We start from the raw sequence: 20312 nt of genomic DNA on the forward strand, positions 1-20312 counted from the left end.
GGACGCACAAGGAGGACACATCTCAGCCCAGAGCCCTGGCCAAAGACACAAGGAGGGAAAGGCTGCCGTAACAGGGAGGCAAGGGGGCCAAGTGAGGAAGGAGGGCTCTGGGCTGCTGCCCTCTGCCTGCTGGAACAAGCTCCTGTGGGGAAGGGAGACCCACTCAGCGAGTCTGGCCCAATCCTATCAGGCAAACCTTCCCATCGGCACCCGAGACCATCTGCCCTCTTCCCCATCTAGAGCTGGGCCCCATCACAGAGGCTCCAGGGAAGAGGTGACTAGCCCACCCGGCGGTCAGGATCTCTCTGGCCATTCTCACATTATCAGGCCACAAGTGCCCCGATCTTAGTAACACACCCTCCCTTGTGGCCACAGCAGGACTAACACCTGACCCACCTTTGACAAGCGAAGGACTCCTCTTTCACATTAGTGACCCTGTTTCAAGAAAAATCCGTATGAGAGTTTTAAATAACTAGACAACATAATCCCCACCAACTACAGCTTCTGTATTTTCAGTGCTCAGCTCTCTGGAGAGCCCAGGAAGGGACAGGAGACCCCAGGAGCAACAGTTCCCAACTGGAACCTGCCTGTGTCCAAGGGTGTGGCTCTAACACAGGAAGCATGGCCAAGGTGGCTGGCGAGCCCCAGGCTGATGCCTGCACCGTGCGGGAACCAACGGCACCCCCAGATCTGACCAGGGCTTCTCCCCACCTCCCCCCATGTGAGGTGTGAGGCGCCCTCTTCCCCCACCCCCAGGAAGGATGGCCGAGGCTGGAACGTGGGAGGTGGGAGGCTCCCCCTGCTACCCTCACACCCCTAGATCCTCACCGCACTGGAGCTGGCATGGCTGAGCTTATCAAAGCGGAATTTCAGGTTTGACCTCGGGGAGTTTCTGCTTTTGACATCTAGGAAAAAGAAGGAAGCCCCTGAGAGGAGGTGGGGCTGCAGAGGTCACTGGGGCTCCAGGGCGGGCGCTGGATACGGAGGCCAGGAGAAGGGGGGGCCTCCTCTCCACTAGGCACTTTAGCTGACCTGCACCGATTCACAAGAGCCAACTCGCAAATTTTCAGAAATGTTGTGAGCTGGTTGTTACACAGAGTTATTTTTTTTAAATTATATAAGCTTACAATTAAACAAATTATATTCCCCAAAGGTAATAAATACTCAGAAGTTATCATTGCCTAGTTATTTCACTACATTTTACTATTATTTATTCTCCTAAGGTTATTTACGTCTATTATATCTGTCCGGTAGTACTTCCCAACTCCATGTCACATTGGGCGCTTGAGATCAGCCAGGAGTACTCAACACCAGAGAAATCAGCAAACGTTTTAAATCAGAGCTTGAATAATTGTTTTCTTGTCTAGACTTAAGAAACTCATGGAGAAAACATTATTAATATAGATCAGACTTGAAAATGTGTTTGTCTATAGCCATTACATTGTGAATGGCACAAAAAACTGAGAAAATACTCTTCCAGTATTTGAAAACTATCATCTGATTCAGCAAAGAAGTTGCTCACATCCCTGACAAAATAATATCAATCATCATTCGTGTCGGAACTATACTTGTTCGTCATTTGGAACCTTACGGTGTCTACGGATACAAAGGTTGGGCAAATATTAGTAAAGGTGCTTTGTGAGAACCAGTTGGCTCTGTCGACTTATAGTAAAGAATATTGTATATTTCGTTCCAGCTTACCCTTCCCCCTCCCTGTGTCCTCAAGTCCATTCTCTACATCTGTGTCATTATTCCTATCCTGCCCCTAGGTTCTTCAGAACCATTTTTTTTTTTTTTTTAGATTCCATATATGTGTGTTAGCATACGGTATTTGTTTTTCTCTTTCTGACTGACTTCACTCTGTACGACAGACTCTAGGTCCATCCACCTCACTACAAATAACTCAATTTCGTTTCTTTTTATGGCTGAGTAATAATATTCCATGGTATACATGTGCCACATCTTCTTTATCCATTCATCTGTCAATGGACATTTGTTATAAAGCAGAAACTAACACACCATTGTAAAGCGATTATACTCCAATAAAGATGTTAAAAAAAGAATGTTGTATATTTTATCATTATTTATAAATTGTGTGCTTCAGATCCTCTATATCAGTAAAATTTACAGTAAGCACTGTGTGTGCGTGCGTGTGTGTGCGTGTGTGCGTGCGTGCGTGTGTGCGTGTGTGTGTATGTGTATGGTGGGAGAGCCGGTTGTTAAACATTTACCAGCACACCACTGGCCGGGGGGCCCCTTGGCTTTCTGATTTTCCTCCGGCTGGGAGAATCTACAGCTCAGTACACTCGACCTGGAGGCTGCTGATTTAGTCTTGACGCTTCACATTCAAGGGTTCCACTCAGCACTAGGATTACCTCTCGGTGTGACCCACCAGCCCCCCTCAGGGCCCCAGGGAGCCCAGGTGTGAAATGACCAATGACCAGGGCATCGGAGATTATGGAGGATAAGATGTCAGGCCCTCCCAGCCATCTCCCTCTCCTCGGCCCTGTCTCTCCCCCTAAAACAGGTTTCCAGATCTCCGCAAACCCACCCTGGTCCTGCGGGTACAAAGCATAACTCCTGTGGGGCTGGGGGTAAGAGGCAGCTCCTCAGGGTTAAATACTCCATAGGAGGTGGGGTCGCAATAAGCACTGGGCAGGTGTTACAGACCCGTTGTAGGTCCCCTTCTGCCCTGGGTGACCTTCAGCAAGTCATACTCTAAACCTCCTTTTACTTGAAACCTTATTTATTTTGATATTTAATACTAAGTCAGAGCCAGGCTTGATTATAGATTCTTTCATTCTTTCAATATTTAATTAAGCCTTGTTAAAAAACAACAACCAGGGAATTTGTATTACTACCCCACTGTACAGATGAGGAAACTGAGGTTCAGAGAGGTGGGGCTGCCAGTGGTGCACCAGGATTAGAACCCAGCTCCACAGCGGTCCAGCCACGGCGGGGGTTGCCGTACTGCACAAGTGATTGTTTGCTTGTGAACCAGGCCTTCCCCTTATCCCCAATATCACATGTCGTCTTTTGCCAACATTCCTTCACCATGAGAACCCCAGAAGCACTGTGGCTTAAACCACCCTGTGGGCCCACTGGCCCTGTGTTTCTATCATTTCGATTGGAGCTCCTCAACCTCAGCCTGACCTTTCGGGCCAGGTAATCCTTTGTCGTGGGGACTGCCCTGTGCACTGTAGCATGCTTAGCAGCACCCCTGACTCTGCCCACTAGATGCCAGCAGCACCCTCCCTTCCCCCAATCATGCAAATCAAAAATCCTCCAGACACTGCCAAACGTGCCCTGGGGAGCAACGTCACCCCAGTTGAGAACCACTGATTGCACTACTGTTTTATTCTCGTTGTTTAACAAATACTTAGGTTAACAGTTCTAAGTCTCTTATAAGTCTCTCTTTTACTCTTCACACAACCAACCATACGAGGTAGAAACTAGTCCCCTCCCTCCATTTTGCACTTGGGGAAACTGAGGCACAGAAAGACTCAGTAACCTGCCCCCTGGCTCATCACTAGTAAGTGGAAGATCCAGGATTTGGACCCAGGCTCCGGAGTCCTGCCCCACACTATGCTGCCCTCCTCGAGGGCAGGACCAAGGCTCTGATTTCCAGGCACCCCCAACACCCAGTGGTGCCTACAGCACATGTCCGCTTGGACGCCCCTCAGGCTCCAGCCCCTCGCCCTCTCCCCAGAGCGGGCTCCGCCTTCTCTGCCCGACTGCAGGGATCACAGAACCCTGAAACGCCCGGACTCCTTGCCTTCCTTGAGCCGCCACTAGTGAGCCTGTACATCCCTTGAATCCACGTCCTTCTCCCATTGCCCCAGACAGCCCCCCAGATCCATGGCCCTGTCACCCCTCACCAGCCACTGTGGCCCCTCACTGCTCTCCCTCCCTGTGCCCACTCCCCAGCAATCCTTTCTGTTCAGCCAGCTGCAGCCGCCAAAACGGTCTCTCTCCTTCGGATGGCGCGTCTATACTTAAAGGACCTTCAAAGCCTGAAAGCCCTCCAACGGCTTCCACTGCCGGCAGGATAATGCAAAATGCTCCCCAGGGTCCCCGTGGCAGCCCCAGCCTGTGGTCCTAGCCACTGCCTCCTCTCTCGCGGGTCCCCTCCGTGCACTCCAGCCTCACTGAACCACGTGCGCGTCCAGAACACAGTCTCTGGATTCCCCCCAGGCCTTTCTACTGCTGTTCTGTCCACCTGCAACACTCTTCCCACCTCTTATCTCTGTATTATCAGGATGGTCGCTGTGACAGAGGGGCCCTGGGTCGGTGATGGGGTGAGGCGAGAGGTCAGGGAAAGAGCCTCAGCTTTCTAATCACATAAGCCCAGCCCCTCTGGCAAATCATTGAACTCTCTGAGCCTCAGTTTCCCCACGAGTAAGGAGGGGATGAGAACACAGGCCTCTGAAGGGTGATGAACCGATGCGGTGAGCTGGCAGCGCTGGAGGCCCTAATACTTTGGGGCTGAAATAGAAACAGGCCAGTTCTGCGTGCCTGGTGCATGTGCCCCACCAACAACGGTCAGGCCACAGCCCCGCCTCCGCTGGGCACACGGTACACACCGCCCACGGGATGCCACTGACCTGTCGGACTCCGGCTCATGATGATGGGGGTGGCGGCTGCCCCCAGGCTGGGGCTCTCGCTGCTTGGGGACGGGCTGTAGACAAACACCTCCTGCTTGAAGGGAGAGGTTGTGGACGGCTGGCTGCTCTGGGGAGAGAGGCTGGGCGAGTGACGCAGCTCCCCCCTCGGCAGCCTGAGACAGGCAGCCGTCCACTGCCCCGCCCCCTCCCACCCCGGGCGCTCCCAGAGGGTGGCGATGGCCGACTGGGCCCTCTCCTGTTTCCACGCTTCTCCTTTTATCTGCAGAGCCTGCAGGGGGCTCTGCCCACAGTAGCTATGTTAATGCACAGAGCAGTATAAGGCTGGGTCCAGGGTGCCCCCCCCCCCCGCCCCGCCGCTCCCCAGCGTTGGACGCGGCCACACCTACCCCACTGTCACACTCCTCCATGACCTCGCCCTCCCCTGCCGTGCTGCTGAAGCTGCTTGTGCTGGAGGAGGAGCGGGAGATGTTGGCTCGGCCATTCTCCTTCAACTTTATGAAGGGCCTGCGGGGGAACAGGAAGGCAGGCTCTGCTCACACGCCGAGACCCCCGCCACGGCCCTCCCGGGACTGAGGACGAGGAAGGCCCAGCAGGCCTGAGCTCGCCACCAGCAGCCCCCCGCGTGCACCTGCTGGTGGACTTTTGCGTTCCGGAGGGTTCCCAAGGCAAGAGACTCCGACTCTCAGCTTACCTGGAGCAAAGCACATATTCCCGGGCCCGGGTGGCTAAAGCCAGCCCCGCCCCCCCCAGCCCCGCCCACCACACTCTCTTACTTCTCCTTGCTGGGGCAGATTTCCGGAGAGCTGGGATTGGATGAGGTCTCAGACTTTATCTCCTGAGAAGAGTGTCCGCCCTCTGGGGTCTTCGGGTTGCTGGATGCACTGTCGCTGAGGAAGTGAGGATGAAGAGGAGTGAGGCCCTGGGCCCAGCCCCCCACGCACCCCCAGCACTCAGCACCATGGGGACCTGTGGGGCATAGTGCCCCTGCCAGAACACGGCCACCGGACCTCCATTCCCACCCGAGCCCCCCTCAGACACTGCAACAGACAACAGAATTCTCTGCTCCATCAGGGGCTACTCCAGCCTCCTCGGTGAGAGTCAAGACCTATCAAGCAAGAGTCCTGGCTTGATGTCCCTGAACCCAAGTCCACCCCCCACCCAAGCTGGCCATCCCACCCAGCAGAGCTCCAGGTCAAGGGCAGGCCACAGAGGGAATGGAAGGGGTCTCGGACATCCACCCAACAGGGAAACAACCCAGTACACATGGGTTCCTCAGGGTGCTGGCCAGGCCACCCACTGCTTAACTCCAGGGGACACACTTCACACAGACTGTAAAATGAGCACTCTGGATCCGGCCCTTGTGCTGGGATGTGGGCCACTCTCGGCCCGGGGCTCCAGGGTTTCCTCCTCCTCTAGTTTACCAAAGACCACGCACTGACACCCACTGTTTAGCCAGTGCCCGCTGCTGGGGACATGATGGGCCTGTCCTCAATGCACTTCTATTTTTATAACAGCTTTATTGAGATATAATCCACATACAATTTACCCATTTAAAGTGTGCAATTCAATGGTTTTTAGTATATCCACAGAGTTGTACAACCATCAGCATGATCTAATTTTAGAACATTTTAGTCCCCCCTGAAAGAAACTCTGGACCCACTCACAATCACTGCCCATTCTCCCCTCCCCCTGGCCCCTGGCAACCACTTGTCTACTTTCTGTCTCTGTGGATTTTCCAATTTGGGACATTCCATATAAATGGAATCATACAATGTGGTGTGGTCTTTTTGTGACTGCCTTCTTTCACTTAGCATAGTGTTTTCGAGGTTCATCTATGTTGTAGTAGGTATCAATACTTCACTCCTTTTTGTTGCAAAATAATATTCCATTCTATGGATAGACCACATTTTATTTACCCGTTCAATGAGTGATGAACCTTTGGACTATTTCCATTTTCGGCTATTGTGAATAATGCCGCTATGAACATCTGTGTGCTAGTTTTTATGTAGACACATGTATTCTTTCTCTCGGGTACGTACCTAGGAGTGGAATTGCTGGGACATTTGGTAACTCTCTGTTTAACCCTCTGGTGAACTGCCAGACTGTTTTCCCAAGCAGTTGCACTATTTTACATTCCCCCCAGCTATGCACGAGGGTTCCAAATCTTCCACATCCTTCCCAGCACGTGTTATTATTTATCTTTTTGTTTTATAGACATCCCAGAGCCGAGAGGTGCCTCAATGCACTTTTAATGAGGTTGCTGATGACCTCCTAATTGTCAACCCGAGCAGGGGTTTGGGTCGTTGAGCTGGACTTCTCTGCGTGCCTGACACAGCTGCCCCTCCCTCCTGGAACGCCTCCTCTCCCGGCCTCTAAGATCCACCCCCTCACCCCTACACCTCCAGGCTCTCTCCTCTCTCATCTTCTTCCCAGTCTTCTTCACCGGCTCTTCTCCCTCCACTTGCCCTTAAACGCAGGTCTTCCCCAGGCATTCTATACAACCCCCTGTGTGGTTGTATTCCTTGGTCCCTCTCTAAACACCACCTCCACCCCCAGGGACTCCCATCTCTTCTTCTCCAGTCAAGGTCTCTCTCCTAAGCTCAAGACCTGCAGTTCTGACCACCCCCAATTCTGCCCTTCTCTCCTGGGGGGCCCACAAAGACTCACTCACATGTACAGGTTCCAAACAGCTTTTCATCCCCCTCCATAAACCTGCCCCTGGTCCTGCATGCCCAAGCTCAGGGGATGGTGCCTTCCAGGGCTGCAGACAGACCACTTGGAGGCCTGGACATCAGCCTAAAAGCCTCCCTTTCCCTCTCAAGACTGTAAGCTTCTGGAAGGCAGGTTTGCATCTTCTGTAGCTCTGTCAGAGCACTGAGCCCAGCACGCGGCAGGCACTCAGCGATGCTGCTTGCCAAATTAAATGACAAGAGGGCTCAGTGATTAAAGGATCAGAAAGTCCATTAGCTGGAACTGGTTAAGTATGATGCAATATGAGAGTTGCTTTAAAAAAGAGAGAGAGAGAACATTCTAGAAGCCCCGAGGAAAGTTTGATGAACTCCCCCTGGTAGAATCAGGGAAGGTTTCCATAAGAGCGGACATTTGAGTAAGCACTGAAAAAGGAGGCAAAGAAAAAAAAAGAATCCAAGCAATTGTTTCTAGTTTTGGTCAAAAGGCAACAAGGACAACTTTGGAAAGTCCCGTGCAGAGACCAGGCAAATGTGCCTCGGTGGATAAGGAGCTGAGTGGGTGACGGGGGTGTGCAGGTCCCTGGAGGAGGGAACAGGGTCAAAAGGAAGGCATCTCCTGAACCTACGCAAAGCCCGCCCCAAGGATGACACCTGACAGCTGCAGCAGTGGTGAGAGCTGACAACCCCCACAGGGCACAGTTACCATCGTGTCCGGCTGTCCCCTTGGCCTTCAGAGCCCGTGTGCAGACGGGGGAAGAGCCCCGACCTCCGCTTGATGGGGCTCCGTGACTGGTTCTTCGCTGTTGCCACTGCCACCGGAGGCTGTCAAAGAAACCGCCAGAATGAGTGCTGACCACACCCCCAAACGCAGCTCTCCTTCCTCTCAGCCCCCTTTCTGGCCTACACTAGGTCCTGCAATCCCCAGCTGGCCTGGAGCAGATCCCAGAACACAGCGAGCCAGCCAGGAAGGTTGGGATCTAGTAATGGGATCTGGGACCCTAAGATTCAAGCCACCTGCAGCATGTTTTCCTGGGTTCTTAAGCCAAACCTCGTGGCCCCAGGTAACAGTCTACCAAAGACCAGAATTCTTGGAGGAACATGGGGTCGGGGCCACCCTCAGGAGAGCCCTGCATATTTATAAGGACAGGATGACTCGGGGTCACAGACTGAGAACCACAAAGCTGAGAGCCCAGGTCCAGCCTCACGCTTTACCAACGAAAAAGCCGCGGAGCTGAGGGGCGAGGGGCGAGGAGACTCGGCCAAGGTCATAATAGCAAATCACCAGCAGGTGAGCACAAGAGCCCAGGGCTCCCGACTCTCCGTCAGCTGCTCACAAAGAAATGGGTCCAAGCTGGTGTCACAATAATAAGACAGATCGGGAGCCGCAGAACCAGGTCCACACGCAGCCCCGGGCAAAGGGGGAGCCCCCCAAGAACATGGCCCTGCTTCAGCCACACACAGGGGGACCATGGAGAGGTGGGAGACTGAGGGGAGACAAGAGCCTACAGCCAATCTCTAGAGCCCACCAGGCTTCTAACCCAGGCCCCAACTTCTGCCATCCACATGCTGTGCAACCTTGGGTAAGTGACAAAACTCTCTGGGCCTCAGTCTCTTCACCCACAGAATGAAGATAACTGCTCTGCCCTGCTCACTTCACAGACGTTCTGGGAAGAACCAGATAATAGCTATGAAAATACTTGGTAAGTTAAATGAATTATGCAAGACCATTTAAAATACTAATCGCTGGTATCATGATGGATGTGTTCCACTATGAAAAGAAAAAAAAGAAAAGAGGGGAAAGGAAAGGAAGAGAAGAGACAAAAGAAAGAAAAGACTAGTCTATACAAATCCAAAGTCACTTTGCTTTTGTAAAGGACTGACTGGTTCCTTCCCTGGCCAGCCCCTGGTGTGAGCAGACCACACTCGAACCCACAGACCTGCCAGGCTCTTTCCTTGGGAACCGTCTACACAGTGACTAAGAGCTTCGACTGTGGATCAGGGAGACCTGCATTCAAATCTCAGCTCTTCAGCTTACCTGGGTGACCTGTAGCAAGTTACTTAAAACCTCTGGGCCTCCTTTTCCTCAAGGAGGAATGGAGAACAAACACATCAATACCTACCTCAGACAGCTGTCACAGGATCGGATGAGACAATGTCCGTGACTTAGCTCAGTGCCTGGTGCACAGCAAGTGGAGGGCAGCTACTGTTATCATCAATAATAACAAAGCAAGGACACCCTTCTCACAGTCACGGGTCCCAAGCTCCCAAGCAAAGAAACTCGCTTCAGGCCCATTTTGCAGGGTTGGCCTTCAGGAGGAGGCCCAGTTGTCGAGGAAACTCAGAGAACAGGACAACGGGAGGCCTCTAGGCAGGGCCAGCCCCAGGCGCTGCCTGGGGTGGGGGCTCCATTTCAGAGGGCAGGGCCTGGGCTCACCCCCAAAACAGGCTCAGTTTCCCTCTGTCATCACTGGTCTCATCACCTGGCCCAAGCCTCCCCCACTGAGGCCTGGGGGACCCTCCCCGGGACCCATGTGCTGCCCCAGGGCCCGCGGCTCTCACCGAGAAGGTAGTCTTGGTGACCTCCACGCTGTTATGGGAGATGCCCCCGCTGAGGCTGCCGGGGATGCCCCCGCCATGCTGCTTCTTCTGGCTGCTCACCATGGTCTCCATGGAGTGGCTGCGCACACGGATGGCCCTCTGTGGGGAGAGCAGGTGACAGGGGCCTAAGGGTTGGAGTCTGGTCCCTCTCGATGACCCTGTCCCACTTGACAGGGTCTGCAGACACAGCCTTCAGCCTGTGCACACATATTCACACACACACACTCTCTCTCTCTCTCTCTCTCTCTCTCTCTCTCTCAGTGGCCCACACTACAGTCACTACAGTTTGCAGAGAATTTTCACATATTCCATCCTATGCTCTGGGAATGGGTGGCTCTTTGCAGGCAGAAGTGAGGGAGGACACCGGCCAGGGGGAGTCTGAGGGGTCAGTGCCCCAGCTCCCAGCAAGGTGGGCAAAGGCTGTTATCCTCATCTTACAGGTGAGGAGAGTGAGGTTTGGACAGCTCACTAAACCCAGGTGACCCTGGTCTAGTTACCACCTCTCCAAGCTACAGCTTCCTCATCTAAAATGGTTGCGGTATGCGGGCCTCTCACTGTTGCGGCCTCTCCTGTTGCGTTACGGAGCACAGGCTCCGGACGCGCAGGCTCAGCGGCCATGGCTCACGGGCCCAGCCGCTCCACGGCATGTGGGATCCTCCCGGACCGGGGCACGAACCCGTGTCCCCTGCATCGGCAGGCGGACTCTCAACCACTGCACCACCAGGGAAGCCCAGATCCCCCAATTTGACTCTTTTTTTTTGCAGAAAGCTAAGTGTGCTTCTGTGTTTAAACACTGGATAGCCCTTCTGCCGTCATCCCGAAGTGCACTTTGTGCAACGTGGAATACGTTCACCTTGCTGAACCATACGGGGCTCTTACTATTCTGCGCATCAAACCTTCCCGCACACTTGCAGAGGCTTAAGAGGTTGTGAAGACAAGCCTGAAACCTGGCACAGCTGCTAGTGGAGGAGATGCACACTCAGACCGGGCGGAGGCGTGGGGTCTCGGAGCACAGAACTGCTCAGGCCCACTTAGGGCCACTGAAGAGCAAAGGGTACGTGGGCAAACACTGAGGTGTCCAGGAGGTCAGGGGCTTGTCACAGAGCATGCAAGAATGAGAAGAGCTAAAATCAAGATTGCTGAGCCAGCAGCAGGGAGGGACTTGCAGGCCTACGTTGGTCTGGAACTGGACCCAAGGGCAGTGGCAGTTCTCAGATCGACCCAAGGGAGGATTTCCTGACAAGGGAAGTCCCACAGGATCCTACCTACCATGTGGATGATGCTCCGTGGTTCTGGAGGCCTTCAAAGATGACCTGAGAGTCTAGGAAGGGAAGTTTCTCTCTAGTAACCCCCAAACCCTCCCATCACTTCCCTTTAATCCCTCATTCGGTCACTCAGTAATACAGCCAGGGGGCTTCCCTGGTGGCGCAGTGGTTGAGAGTCCGCCTGCCGATGCAGGGGACACGGGTTCGTGCCCCGGTCCGGGAGGATCCCACATGCCGCGGAGTGGCTGGGTCCGTGAGCCATGGCCGCTGAGCCTGCGCGTCCGGAGCCTGTGCTCCGCAACGGGAGAGGCCACAACAGTGAGAGGCCCGCGTACCGCAAAATAATAATAATAATAATAATAATAATGCAGCCAGGTGGCAACGCAGCTTAGCAGTCACAAGCATGGAGTGCCAGGGTCCAACTGCCAGAATTTATATCTGGGGTCTCTGCTCCATGACCCATTAGCTAGTGCCCCTGGTAGGTTCCTCATCTTTTCTGAGACTTGCTTGTGAAATGGGATGGAGGAAATCTACACTGTGGGGCTGTGGTGAGCACCCATATAGGGCTCTTAGCAGAGGGCCCGGCACATCGTAAGTACCCCATACATGTGGCTATTCTTATTGTTAATCATAAGCATTTGTTGCGTACTTCTCGTGTGCCCAGCACTGTGCCAGGAACTGGAAGAATAACGGGAAGGGAGTCAAAGAAGTGGAAGACACAGCCCCTACCTCCAAGGAATATACAAGTCAGCTGGGGGAACAAGACACGTTCCTGCAAGTAGGGCAATGCTGAAGACCCAGGGCCCGCGGGTGCGCCCTCTGCATTCATTAGTCATCCAAGGCCCCAGGGCCTCAGGTCCATGTGCAAAGACACAAGGATGCGGATATCACTAGTTGCTCACATACAGCTGCCCTCCCCCTCCCCCCACATCCCTTGCCGGCAGAGCCACTGTTGAGCCAATGGCCCTCTCTTCCTCCACGAGACAAAGGAGTAAATCAGGATCCATCTAAGGTAGTCACATCGCCCCTCCCCTTGCCAGTGGAACATGAAGGGACATCTGCTGGGGGCTGTTCCCAAAAGATTGTGACTTGTCTGCTCCTGAAACCGTAGCAGCCGCCTTGGGGCCATGAGGGGTCAGGCCTGAGAGGTAGAGCTGATGAGCAGGGGACGGCAGAGGGGAAAGGGAAAGGAACCTGGATGACCGTGAGCCACCTGGGGCCCTGCTTTAAGGGAACTAGCGGATTTTCCTTATTGTGTGAGCCAGCAGAACCTCAGCTCCGGAAAACTGACGTAGAAAGACGCTGCTCTCCTCCTCACTGGGTTCATTCCCGCACTCGCACACACGTGCCAGCTTATACACTCCACGTGCCAACCTCCAGATGGTCTCCTTCCCTCCCTTGAAGTATCGAGAGAAGAGCTTGGTCTATGGCAAGGTGGCCCCAAGAAATTAGCGTGAATGTTGCTCCCAACCCAAATAGCAGATACCCCTGAGGTCTCTCCCCAAGGTCAGGAATCCTCTAATCTCTGACCCAGCCAAGGACCACAACCCGCCTGCCTTTCTGTCCTGACGAGGGAAGCTGGTTCAGAAAGGAGGACCGTTTGCAAATAAGCATGGAGCCTCCCAGCCTTGTATTCCTGAGGTCACCTAGGCTCTCCCGTCTGAGCCAAAGACACCCCTTAAGGGACCTCATCTCTCTCCCTCTCTCTCCCTTTCTAGACCACAGAACAGTCCCCTAGCAACAGTTTCCTGCAACATGGTTAAAACAGCCAGCACATTCTATTCATTTCATCCTGCAAAGATCATTAAGTCACAAACCCTTTGGAGAACTGAGGGCAGGAGAGGTGGGGTACCACTCTGAGGGGTCCCTGGATAAACATCAAGGTTCCTTAACTGAGTCAAGTGCTCCATAAATCTCAGCATCATTTCATTCCATTGGTGTCCTCATGTGTTGCCACCACTATAGTCATCAACAATGACGTGTTAATTAATCATTTATATTGTAATCTGTTCCTCGATGTCTCTTTCCAGCGAAGATTTGACATGGGTCATAAGCCCTGTGTGATGGTATCTGGTCTACTGAGCTCCACATACATGATCTTATTAAATCCTGCCACTCTGAGATGCAGAGAGGATGGCACTGATAGAAAAGGTCCCAGGACTTCCCTGGTGGCGCAGTGGTTAAGAATCCGCCTGCCAGTACCTGGGACATGGGTTTGAGCCCTGGTCTGGGAAGATCCCACAGGCCACGGAGCAACTAAGCCCGTGCGCCACAACTACTGAGCCTGTGCTCTAGAGCCCGTGAGCCACAGCTACTGAGCCCATGTGCCTCAATTACTGAAGCCCACGTGCCTAGAGCCCGTGCTCCGCAACAAGAGAAGCCACTGCAATGAGAAGCCCGCGCACTGCAACGAAGAGTAGCCCCCGCTCGCCGCAACTAGAGAAAGCCCGCGCGCAGCAACGGAGACCCAATGCAGCCGAATATAAATAAATAAAAGAAAAGGTCCCTAAAGGTAAAAGATTACCCAGGTCACACCTCAGGTAAGAGATGGAGCCAGGACCCAAATCAGAACCTGGGCCCCAGATAGAAGGGTCCCAAGATCCCCAAAAGTGGTTCATATTGAACACAGAGTTCAACTGGTTGATGGACTAGGGGTGACCAGAGACCATGGAGCTTCAGCACCTCTCCCCGCAAACATCTCCAGCAGGCTGGGAAGAACCTTCTTGAATGCCCTTGGTGCTGCTGTCTGAGTCAACTAGATAAGCTGGAGGAGATAATGGGCTGACATGGAATTCCAGGGATGTGCAGGGGAGCCATCTGCTGCTCAGAGCAAACAGGAAGGGGTTTGAATGCTGGCTCTTCCAAGCACAGTATGTGAACCTTTTGGAGACAGTCCCCTCGTCTGTAAACACAAGGATGACACGAGACAGGATGTGTCCACGTGACCGGACACCTGGTGTGTTACCTGCTGGTTCAGGGTCAGCCCTCCTCCCCTACGCTTAGGGACCAAAGGAGAGAGAGACTATGGCTACTCCAAAATCCTAAAATAATGCTTGATTTGGACAAAATCACCCAGTGACAAGGTCTCAGGTGTTCCACGTTTCAGTGTGATATAGAGCTGGGAGTACCAGCCTTTTCAAGCTGGGCAGATCAGGTAAAGTGTGAAGACAAGCACGGAGGCAGGAGGGAAAAGGCATGTGAAGCCTTCGCAGGGGCATCAGCTCTGCAGGGACCGTCTGGACCCGCTCCCACTCAGCCCCTGTACATCCAGGCCATGGTGCACCACTCCTCTGCTCGCATCTTCCCAGGGGCAGGCTGCTCACTGCTTTCCAGGCTGCCTGTTCCAGCAGCGGACAGCCTGACCTCTGGAAAGGTCTTCCGTGCACTGACCTGAAATCTTACCATTTCTGGCCCCTGGAGTCTTAGACGTGTCTATTCCACATTTCACACAGCTGTCCCTACCTGTCCTTACAGTCTGCTCTCCTCCCAGCCAATCACCAACCCCAGTCACCAGGGTTTCCCTGCCCTCAGCTCACCTCCCGGCTTACGTTCGAAAGAGTTCTCCTTTGGGGGAGTCAGAAAAGAGAGAGGGAGTCACTTTCTCAGTACCTGCTGTGTCACATCATTTCACCCAGGGGGGATGAGGACCCGTTGGTATCATCGAGGGAGCACGTATCCTCTGGGTCAACCACAAACCTCGCTTGCTTAAATGGGTTTCGTGAGTGTTTCAATGTAACAAACTCAACTTAAGGGACACAGTGCACAGGGATGAGCACTGAAGGGGACATGCCTATCGGTACCAGGCAAGCAACAGAGGCAGGGGCCCTTGGAGAGAAAGATGCTAACTGCTATCCTGCTGAGATGCGTCCTAATCAGGAAGTACTAGGTCCAGAACAGGGTCTTCTGTCCCTCTAGCAGCCCAACGGGAGAAGGAACTATCCCTCTGCATCTCCACCCCGAAAGACCAGAGCTCCAATCCATGAGCTCCAGGGCTGGCCTGCCTGCAGGTACTTCTGCAGGGATTTCTGCAGCCTGGTGCTCCTTTCCCGCCACTAGGGGTCAGATCAGACCAGTGCATCAACTATCACAGTCCCTCAGATGCTAGGAGAAAGTCACCTGACAACTCCCTGCCTGCTGTGGTCCCAGTTCCAATGACACTGGGTGACCTTCCCCTCCCTGGGCCTCCATCCCCTTTCTGCATGATGAGGTCAGCAGGGGACAGGGCTAGCTCAGCGCTTCTTAAGACACGGCTCACATTTGTTTTAGGTACAAAGCACGTGGATACATCAAGTAGCATCGCTCATTTCATTAAGGACCAATAAAAACACCACGAACGGCTGGCAGTGCCTGAGAATGACATTTGAGAACAACTGTCTAGAGATCAGTATTTTTCAAAGGCGAGTAACGTACACTCCTTTATCTAGAAAACCCTTCTTGCAAGACTCCAAAAGTATGTCCACGGACCTCCAACAGCAGTGGTCCCATGGACTGCATTTGCAATAAACCTACTTATTCCATAGAAATGTCTTTTAATTGTGAGTTTAATGGCAAATATATATTTCATCTAAATATATATTTAGATTATCATCCAAAGTAAAAATGCTACATTTTAAACTGTTCGTAGCACTGGCAGATTCCTGAGAATACCTCCAAGCACCTCAGTTTGAGAAGCAGGTGTGGATGTCCATAAACCAGTGGTTCTGTTTCTCATGAGAGAAAAGCTTAAATTAGAGCCAGTGGGGTTGAAGTAAGATGTGAAGAGCTAATCTAAGTAGGTGCCAGGTAGCACAGCCCAGGGCAGTGATGGGTCTGCTCCTCGGGACAGAGACAGAGGGTCACTGCCCTGGAGAGTGGGGGCAGAACAGCCACAGAGGCAAGGGCAGAGATGGCTGAGATCACTTTTAGTCCTGGGAATTCTTAGTTATGTTTCCCTGAACCTGTGAGATGAAAATTTGACAGGAACGAGATGAAACGTGCAACTTTTCTTCCTGGAGTCACTTCATGCACCGTTCCTACAAGCGGGATCCCATGGAGGTCTGGGTGAGGAACTCCAAGGGAATGCCAGTGATTCTGACACACAGCGCCATCCTAGGGGCCCACGAAGAAATACCAAAACTAGAAACAGTTTCCTGAGCTGGGTCAGACCACAGGCCTGGCCACAGGCCACACCCAAACATCAGAATCCCTCAAGCCACTGGGCTCCATGCTGCTAAGCCTGGCCTGCCCCCAGCTTGGGAGACGTGAGGGCAATGACAGAAGGGACAGGGCAAAAGAGTAAGCCCAGCAGTGTTTGCAGAAAAGCTGATCATAACCGGCAGAGCTCTGAAGGCTTACTCTGTGTGACTGACCATGACCGTGACTGCGTGACTGTGACCATCCCCTCCCTCGCCCCGCAGTGCTACCTCGGAGATAAGCAGGGAAGCAGAATGCAGAAGCGGGTCTATCTTCAGCCTACAGATGGAAGGATTTAGGGTTGAAAAGATGAGTTCCCTGGATTATAGGACCAAAGACAAGCGATGATAAAGTCTTGAAGCATCTCTCTTGGAAAGCCCTTTAGTCAGACCCTGTGGAGTCAAGGACAGATCAACTGCTTCTGCTGGAGAGAAGGGCCTGGACAAATGGCCCTTAGACTCACAACCTGTCTGCAGCTGCTGGGCTATTTTATCCACTGTCCACAGCCTACAAGCTCTTCCAGGTTATAAAAATATTTGAAATCTGAAAAAAATCATTATTAACTCCCAAATACAGAAAGAAACCTGCAAAACTGAAAGCAATTTGCTTCATTACATGTCTGCAAAATATAACATGAGGTTAGCTAGTCAACTGTAGCTCAAGTCTTACATAAATTACATTGACTGTGGGATGCAGGAACGGTTTGATACGCTTGCTATGATGGGGGGCAGAGCCTACAGAGGTTTTCCTAATGACCAGGTGTCACGTTCACCCGTCTCTCGGCTGGGCTAGCCAACCCGGCTCCCTCTTTCCTCCCCTTTCATCTCGTCTCTTATCCCTCATCCCCCTTTCTTCTTGATTTCCCAATTTCTATTTCACCCTGGCTGCCACTGTCCATCTCAACTGAAACAGATGCCCCAGGAATCTCCCACCAGCCTAGGCGAGCAGCTCAGCCCCTACCCCCACTCCCATGAGGAATCTCAGCACTGATCCCAACTAGGCCATCAGAGCTCTGCCCTGCTCTCTGTGGTCCAGCCTGGCAGCGAGGGGCGGACCCCAGGCTTGCCCGGGCTGGGCTAGCATGGGTGGAATCTTAATGGAGTCAGGAACCAGGAGGCAGTGTCATGTAGCTGTTAAGAACACAGGCTTTGGAATCTGGCAAACCCGGATTCAACTCCCCTGTCTGCTGGAGGACTTGGGACAAATTGCTTTGTCTCTTTGAGTCTTGGTTTCCTCGCATATAAAATCACACCCATCATTATTAAAATTGGGTACGAATTATCATACCAAAATTATTATGCCCATAATAGTAGCCTTCCTCACAGGGCACAGAGGGCAGTCATGAGGCTTTCAGTGGAATAATGTATGTTAAGCTTTCACTTTCCATGAAAACAGTAATAACAGCTAACACTTCCACTGAGCATTTCTTGTATTCCAGGCCACATGTACTTTTCCAGGCATTATTTCAAGGAGTCTTCCCACTGATTCCATGACAGAGGCCCTGTGGATCACCCCTGTGCTGTGGATAAGAAATCTGTCGCCCAGGATCGCACAGAGCTGGGATTCTAATATAGGCAGGTCTAACCCTCACCCCACACATACCGCCACCAAAAGGGTAGCTTTACAAATCATCTTGCAATGGGCGATCCAGCAGAACACTGACCTAAAGACCAGAAAACCTGGGTTTGAAACAAGGTTCTACCTCTCCTGCAGGTGTAAGGTTTTGAGCAGCCCTTCAGCCTCTCTCAGCCTATCCCCCTGTGTGTGAGTGAAAAATAACAAGACCCAAGTTCTGCCAACGGCACAGGATTACAGCCAGCCTCAAATCGGATGCTGGATGTTAAGTGCTGGGTGGACCAACATGCACTTGGCAAGCATGTGATGATGAACCTTTTTTACCCCATGCCAGCTAAGTGTCTGTCCAAGCTCTATTTGAATACTTCCAGGGACAGAAAGCTCACTACTTATTTTAGTAGCTCACTCTGGTTAGAAAGCTCTTCCCTTTGCAAAGTCCCCGAGGACTTGCCTGTAACTCCATCCCACCAGCCCTGGCCAGGTCCTCCACTGCCCTGGCAACTGGGAACGATCCTTGCAGTCTCCCACACTGGCTGCTGAAGATTCCTAAGGCTGGTTTCCTTGCTCCTGCCATCCTGCCCTGGGCTCCCCAACCACAGAAAGAGGCAGATGAAAGCAAGAATGTTCTTGGCTTGCACTGGCTCCTCTCCTGCTACTAACTCTTCCCCTGTTCCTTCTTACCAGACTCCAGGAGTCTGATGAGGAGATGATCTAGATCAAAGACAGGATGTGGAAGATGCCAGAGACACTGTCGGCTGCTCTGACCGCTCACACTTCCTGAGACCCCTGCCCTCTGCAAACATCTGTGATGCCCCTGCCGGTCCTGCCACCGCTGGCTGGCACTCGGGCTCTGGTCTCAGGGTCACGTGGACTCTGCCCTGCTGTCGTCCCTTGTTTGGCCCCCGCCTCCCTTCCCTAGCAATCCCCGGCCGCTCTTGTGCCCGTACCTTAAAAGACTCCAAGAATCCCCCATGGCCCCCGTTCTCAAACTTGTCCTCTTCTGGGCCCAGTCCCAGCATGGCCTGAGTGTGGGCGTGGAGTTCATCGTGAAGGTTGTCCAGGAGGGCGGCCCTCGTCCGGTCCTGGAAGGGAAGAGGGTGGGGGCTGTGAAGCTGGCACTGAAGACAGAGCTGTGGCCTCTCCCTGGGGGGCTCCCGACACCTGGCCCAAGGGCTGTTCTTCTGGCCAACTGCATCCCGGCAATGGTATGGACCGATATCCAGGCTGAGATCCACTCTCACAAATGCTGCAGCTAACACTACAGCTCCGGGCCAGGCCCTCTGCGCTCTTCCCTCTGCCTCTTCTCCCTGGGCCATCCTGCCCTGCCATGGCTCTGCCCTGATGACTCCTAGCCCAGATCTCTGCCGCCTCCACGTACCCAGCTGCCCGCAGCTCTTCTCCATCCAGATGTGCGTCCAGGGCTATGTATACAGCCTCCAGGGGGCGCCATTCACACAGACCAGGACCAGCCCTTTCCACAACCCAGCCTTTGCAGGCACCTCCAATCAGCAGGTCCAAACAGAACTCATCTCCAGCGGTCCCCATGTCAGCAAAGAGCCCAAGACAAAGGCCCAAGAGCCACCCCACCAATCCCACTTACCCCTACCCTTATATACTGGAGTCCATCAGGTCTTCCTGATTCTGACCATTTCCTGTGCCTGGTGTAAGCGCACTGTCACTGTCTCTTTTGGACTCCTGTAATAGCTTCTAACTGGTCACGCTTCCTGCCCTCCTCGCCTTCAATCTACCCTCTCTCCCACCTCCTCCTGAACTTTATTAGGGACTCATCACCTCTAGTTCTAGTTGATCTGACCCAACTAGCATCTCTAGGTGGGCCTCCCACCATTCCAGGTCCCACATGAATCCTTCTTAGGCCACATCCAACCCTCTGCAGCTCCCTCACAAAGTCACGCTCTGAATCTGCCTGGCCTTTGCTCATGCTGTTTCTCATGCCTGGAATAACCCTCCCCACTCTTTCCTCCTGGCAAAAGGTTCATCAGATATCCAGACTCGGCAGCTCAAGGACCACCTCTTCCAAGAAGCCTTCCCTGAACACACCCTCCATTCCCCATCAGCAGAAGCAGCCTCTGTGCTGGTCTCCATCACAGTCCAGCTCACTGCATCATACCTGTCTCCCATCAGCCTATGAGCTCTATAAGGGCAGAAACTGTGCCTCACATATCCCAGTATCCCAGGGAACAGAACAGAGCCTAGTACACAGTAGGTGCTCAATAAATGATTGGTGAATGGTTGACTAGACCTAAAGTTTGGATGGAATTCCCGCAAGAAGAAAGAGCTCCATATCAACACAAGGCTGAAGGCTTAGAGGGGCAAAGATGGTGCTTCCCCACCTTAAACAGCCCCAAGAATAGACCTCCAGGAAAGGC

General features: G+C 53.0%; 1 protein-coding gene across 6 annotated transcripts in view; it reads right to left on the minus strand.

The window, feature by feature from the left end:
• RAP1GAP2 (RAP1 GTPase activating protein 2) overlaps positions 1-20312 on the minus strand; it is a 218189-nt gene that overhangs the window by 4831 nt on the left and 193046 nt on the right. For all 6 annotated transcript variants that reach the window (XM_067714885.1, XM_067714884.1, XM_067714887.1 and 3 more), the window contains 8 exons: positions 18873-19007; positions 9875-10012; positions 8019-8137; positions 5399-5512; positions 5012-5129; positions 4605-4731; positions 829-905; positions 397-435 (listed from right to left, as the gene is read on the minus strand). In XM_067714885.1, coding sequence (XP_067570986.1) covers positions 427-435; positions 829-905; positions 4605-4731; positions 5012-5129; positions 5399-5512; positions 8019-8137; positions 9875-10012; positions 18873-19007 — 837 coding nt within the window. In that variant the 3' untranslated portion in view covers positions 397-426. The remainder of the gene's footprint in view (positions 1-396; positions 436-828; positions 906-4604; positions 4732-5011; positions 5130-5398; positions 5513-8018; positions 8138-9874; positions 10013-18872; positions 19008-20312) is intronic.

Source organism: Pseudorca crassidens, chromosome 19, assembly GCF_039906515.1.
Source record: "Pseudorca crassidens isolate mPseCra1 chromosome 19, mPseCra1.hap1, whole genome shotgun sequence".
Lineage (NCBI taxonomy): Eukaryota > Metazoa > Chordata > Mammalia > Artiodactyla > Delphinidae > Pseudorca > Pseudorca crassidens.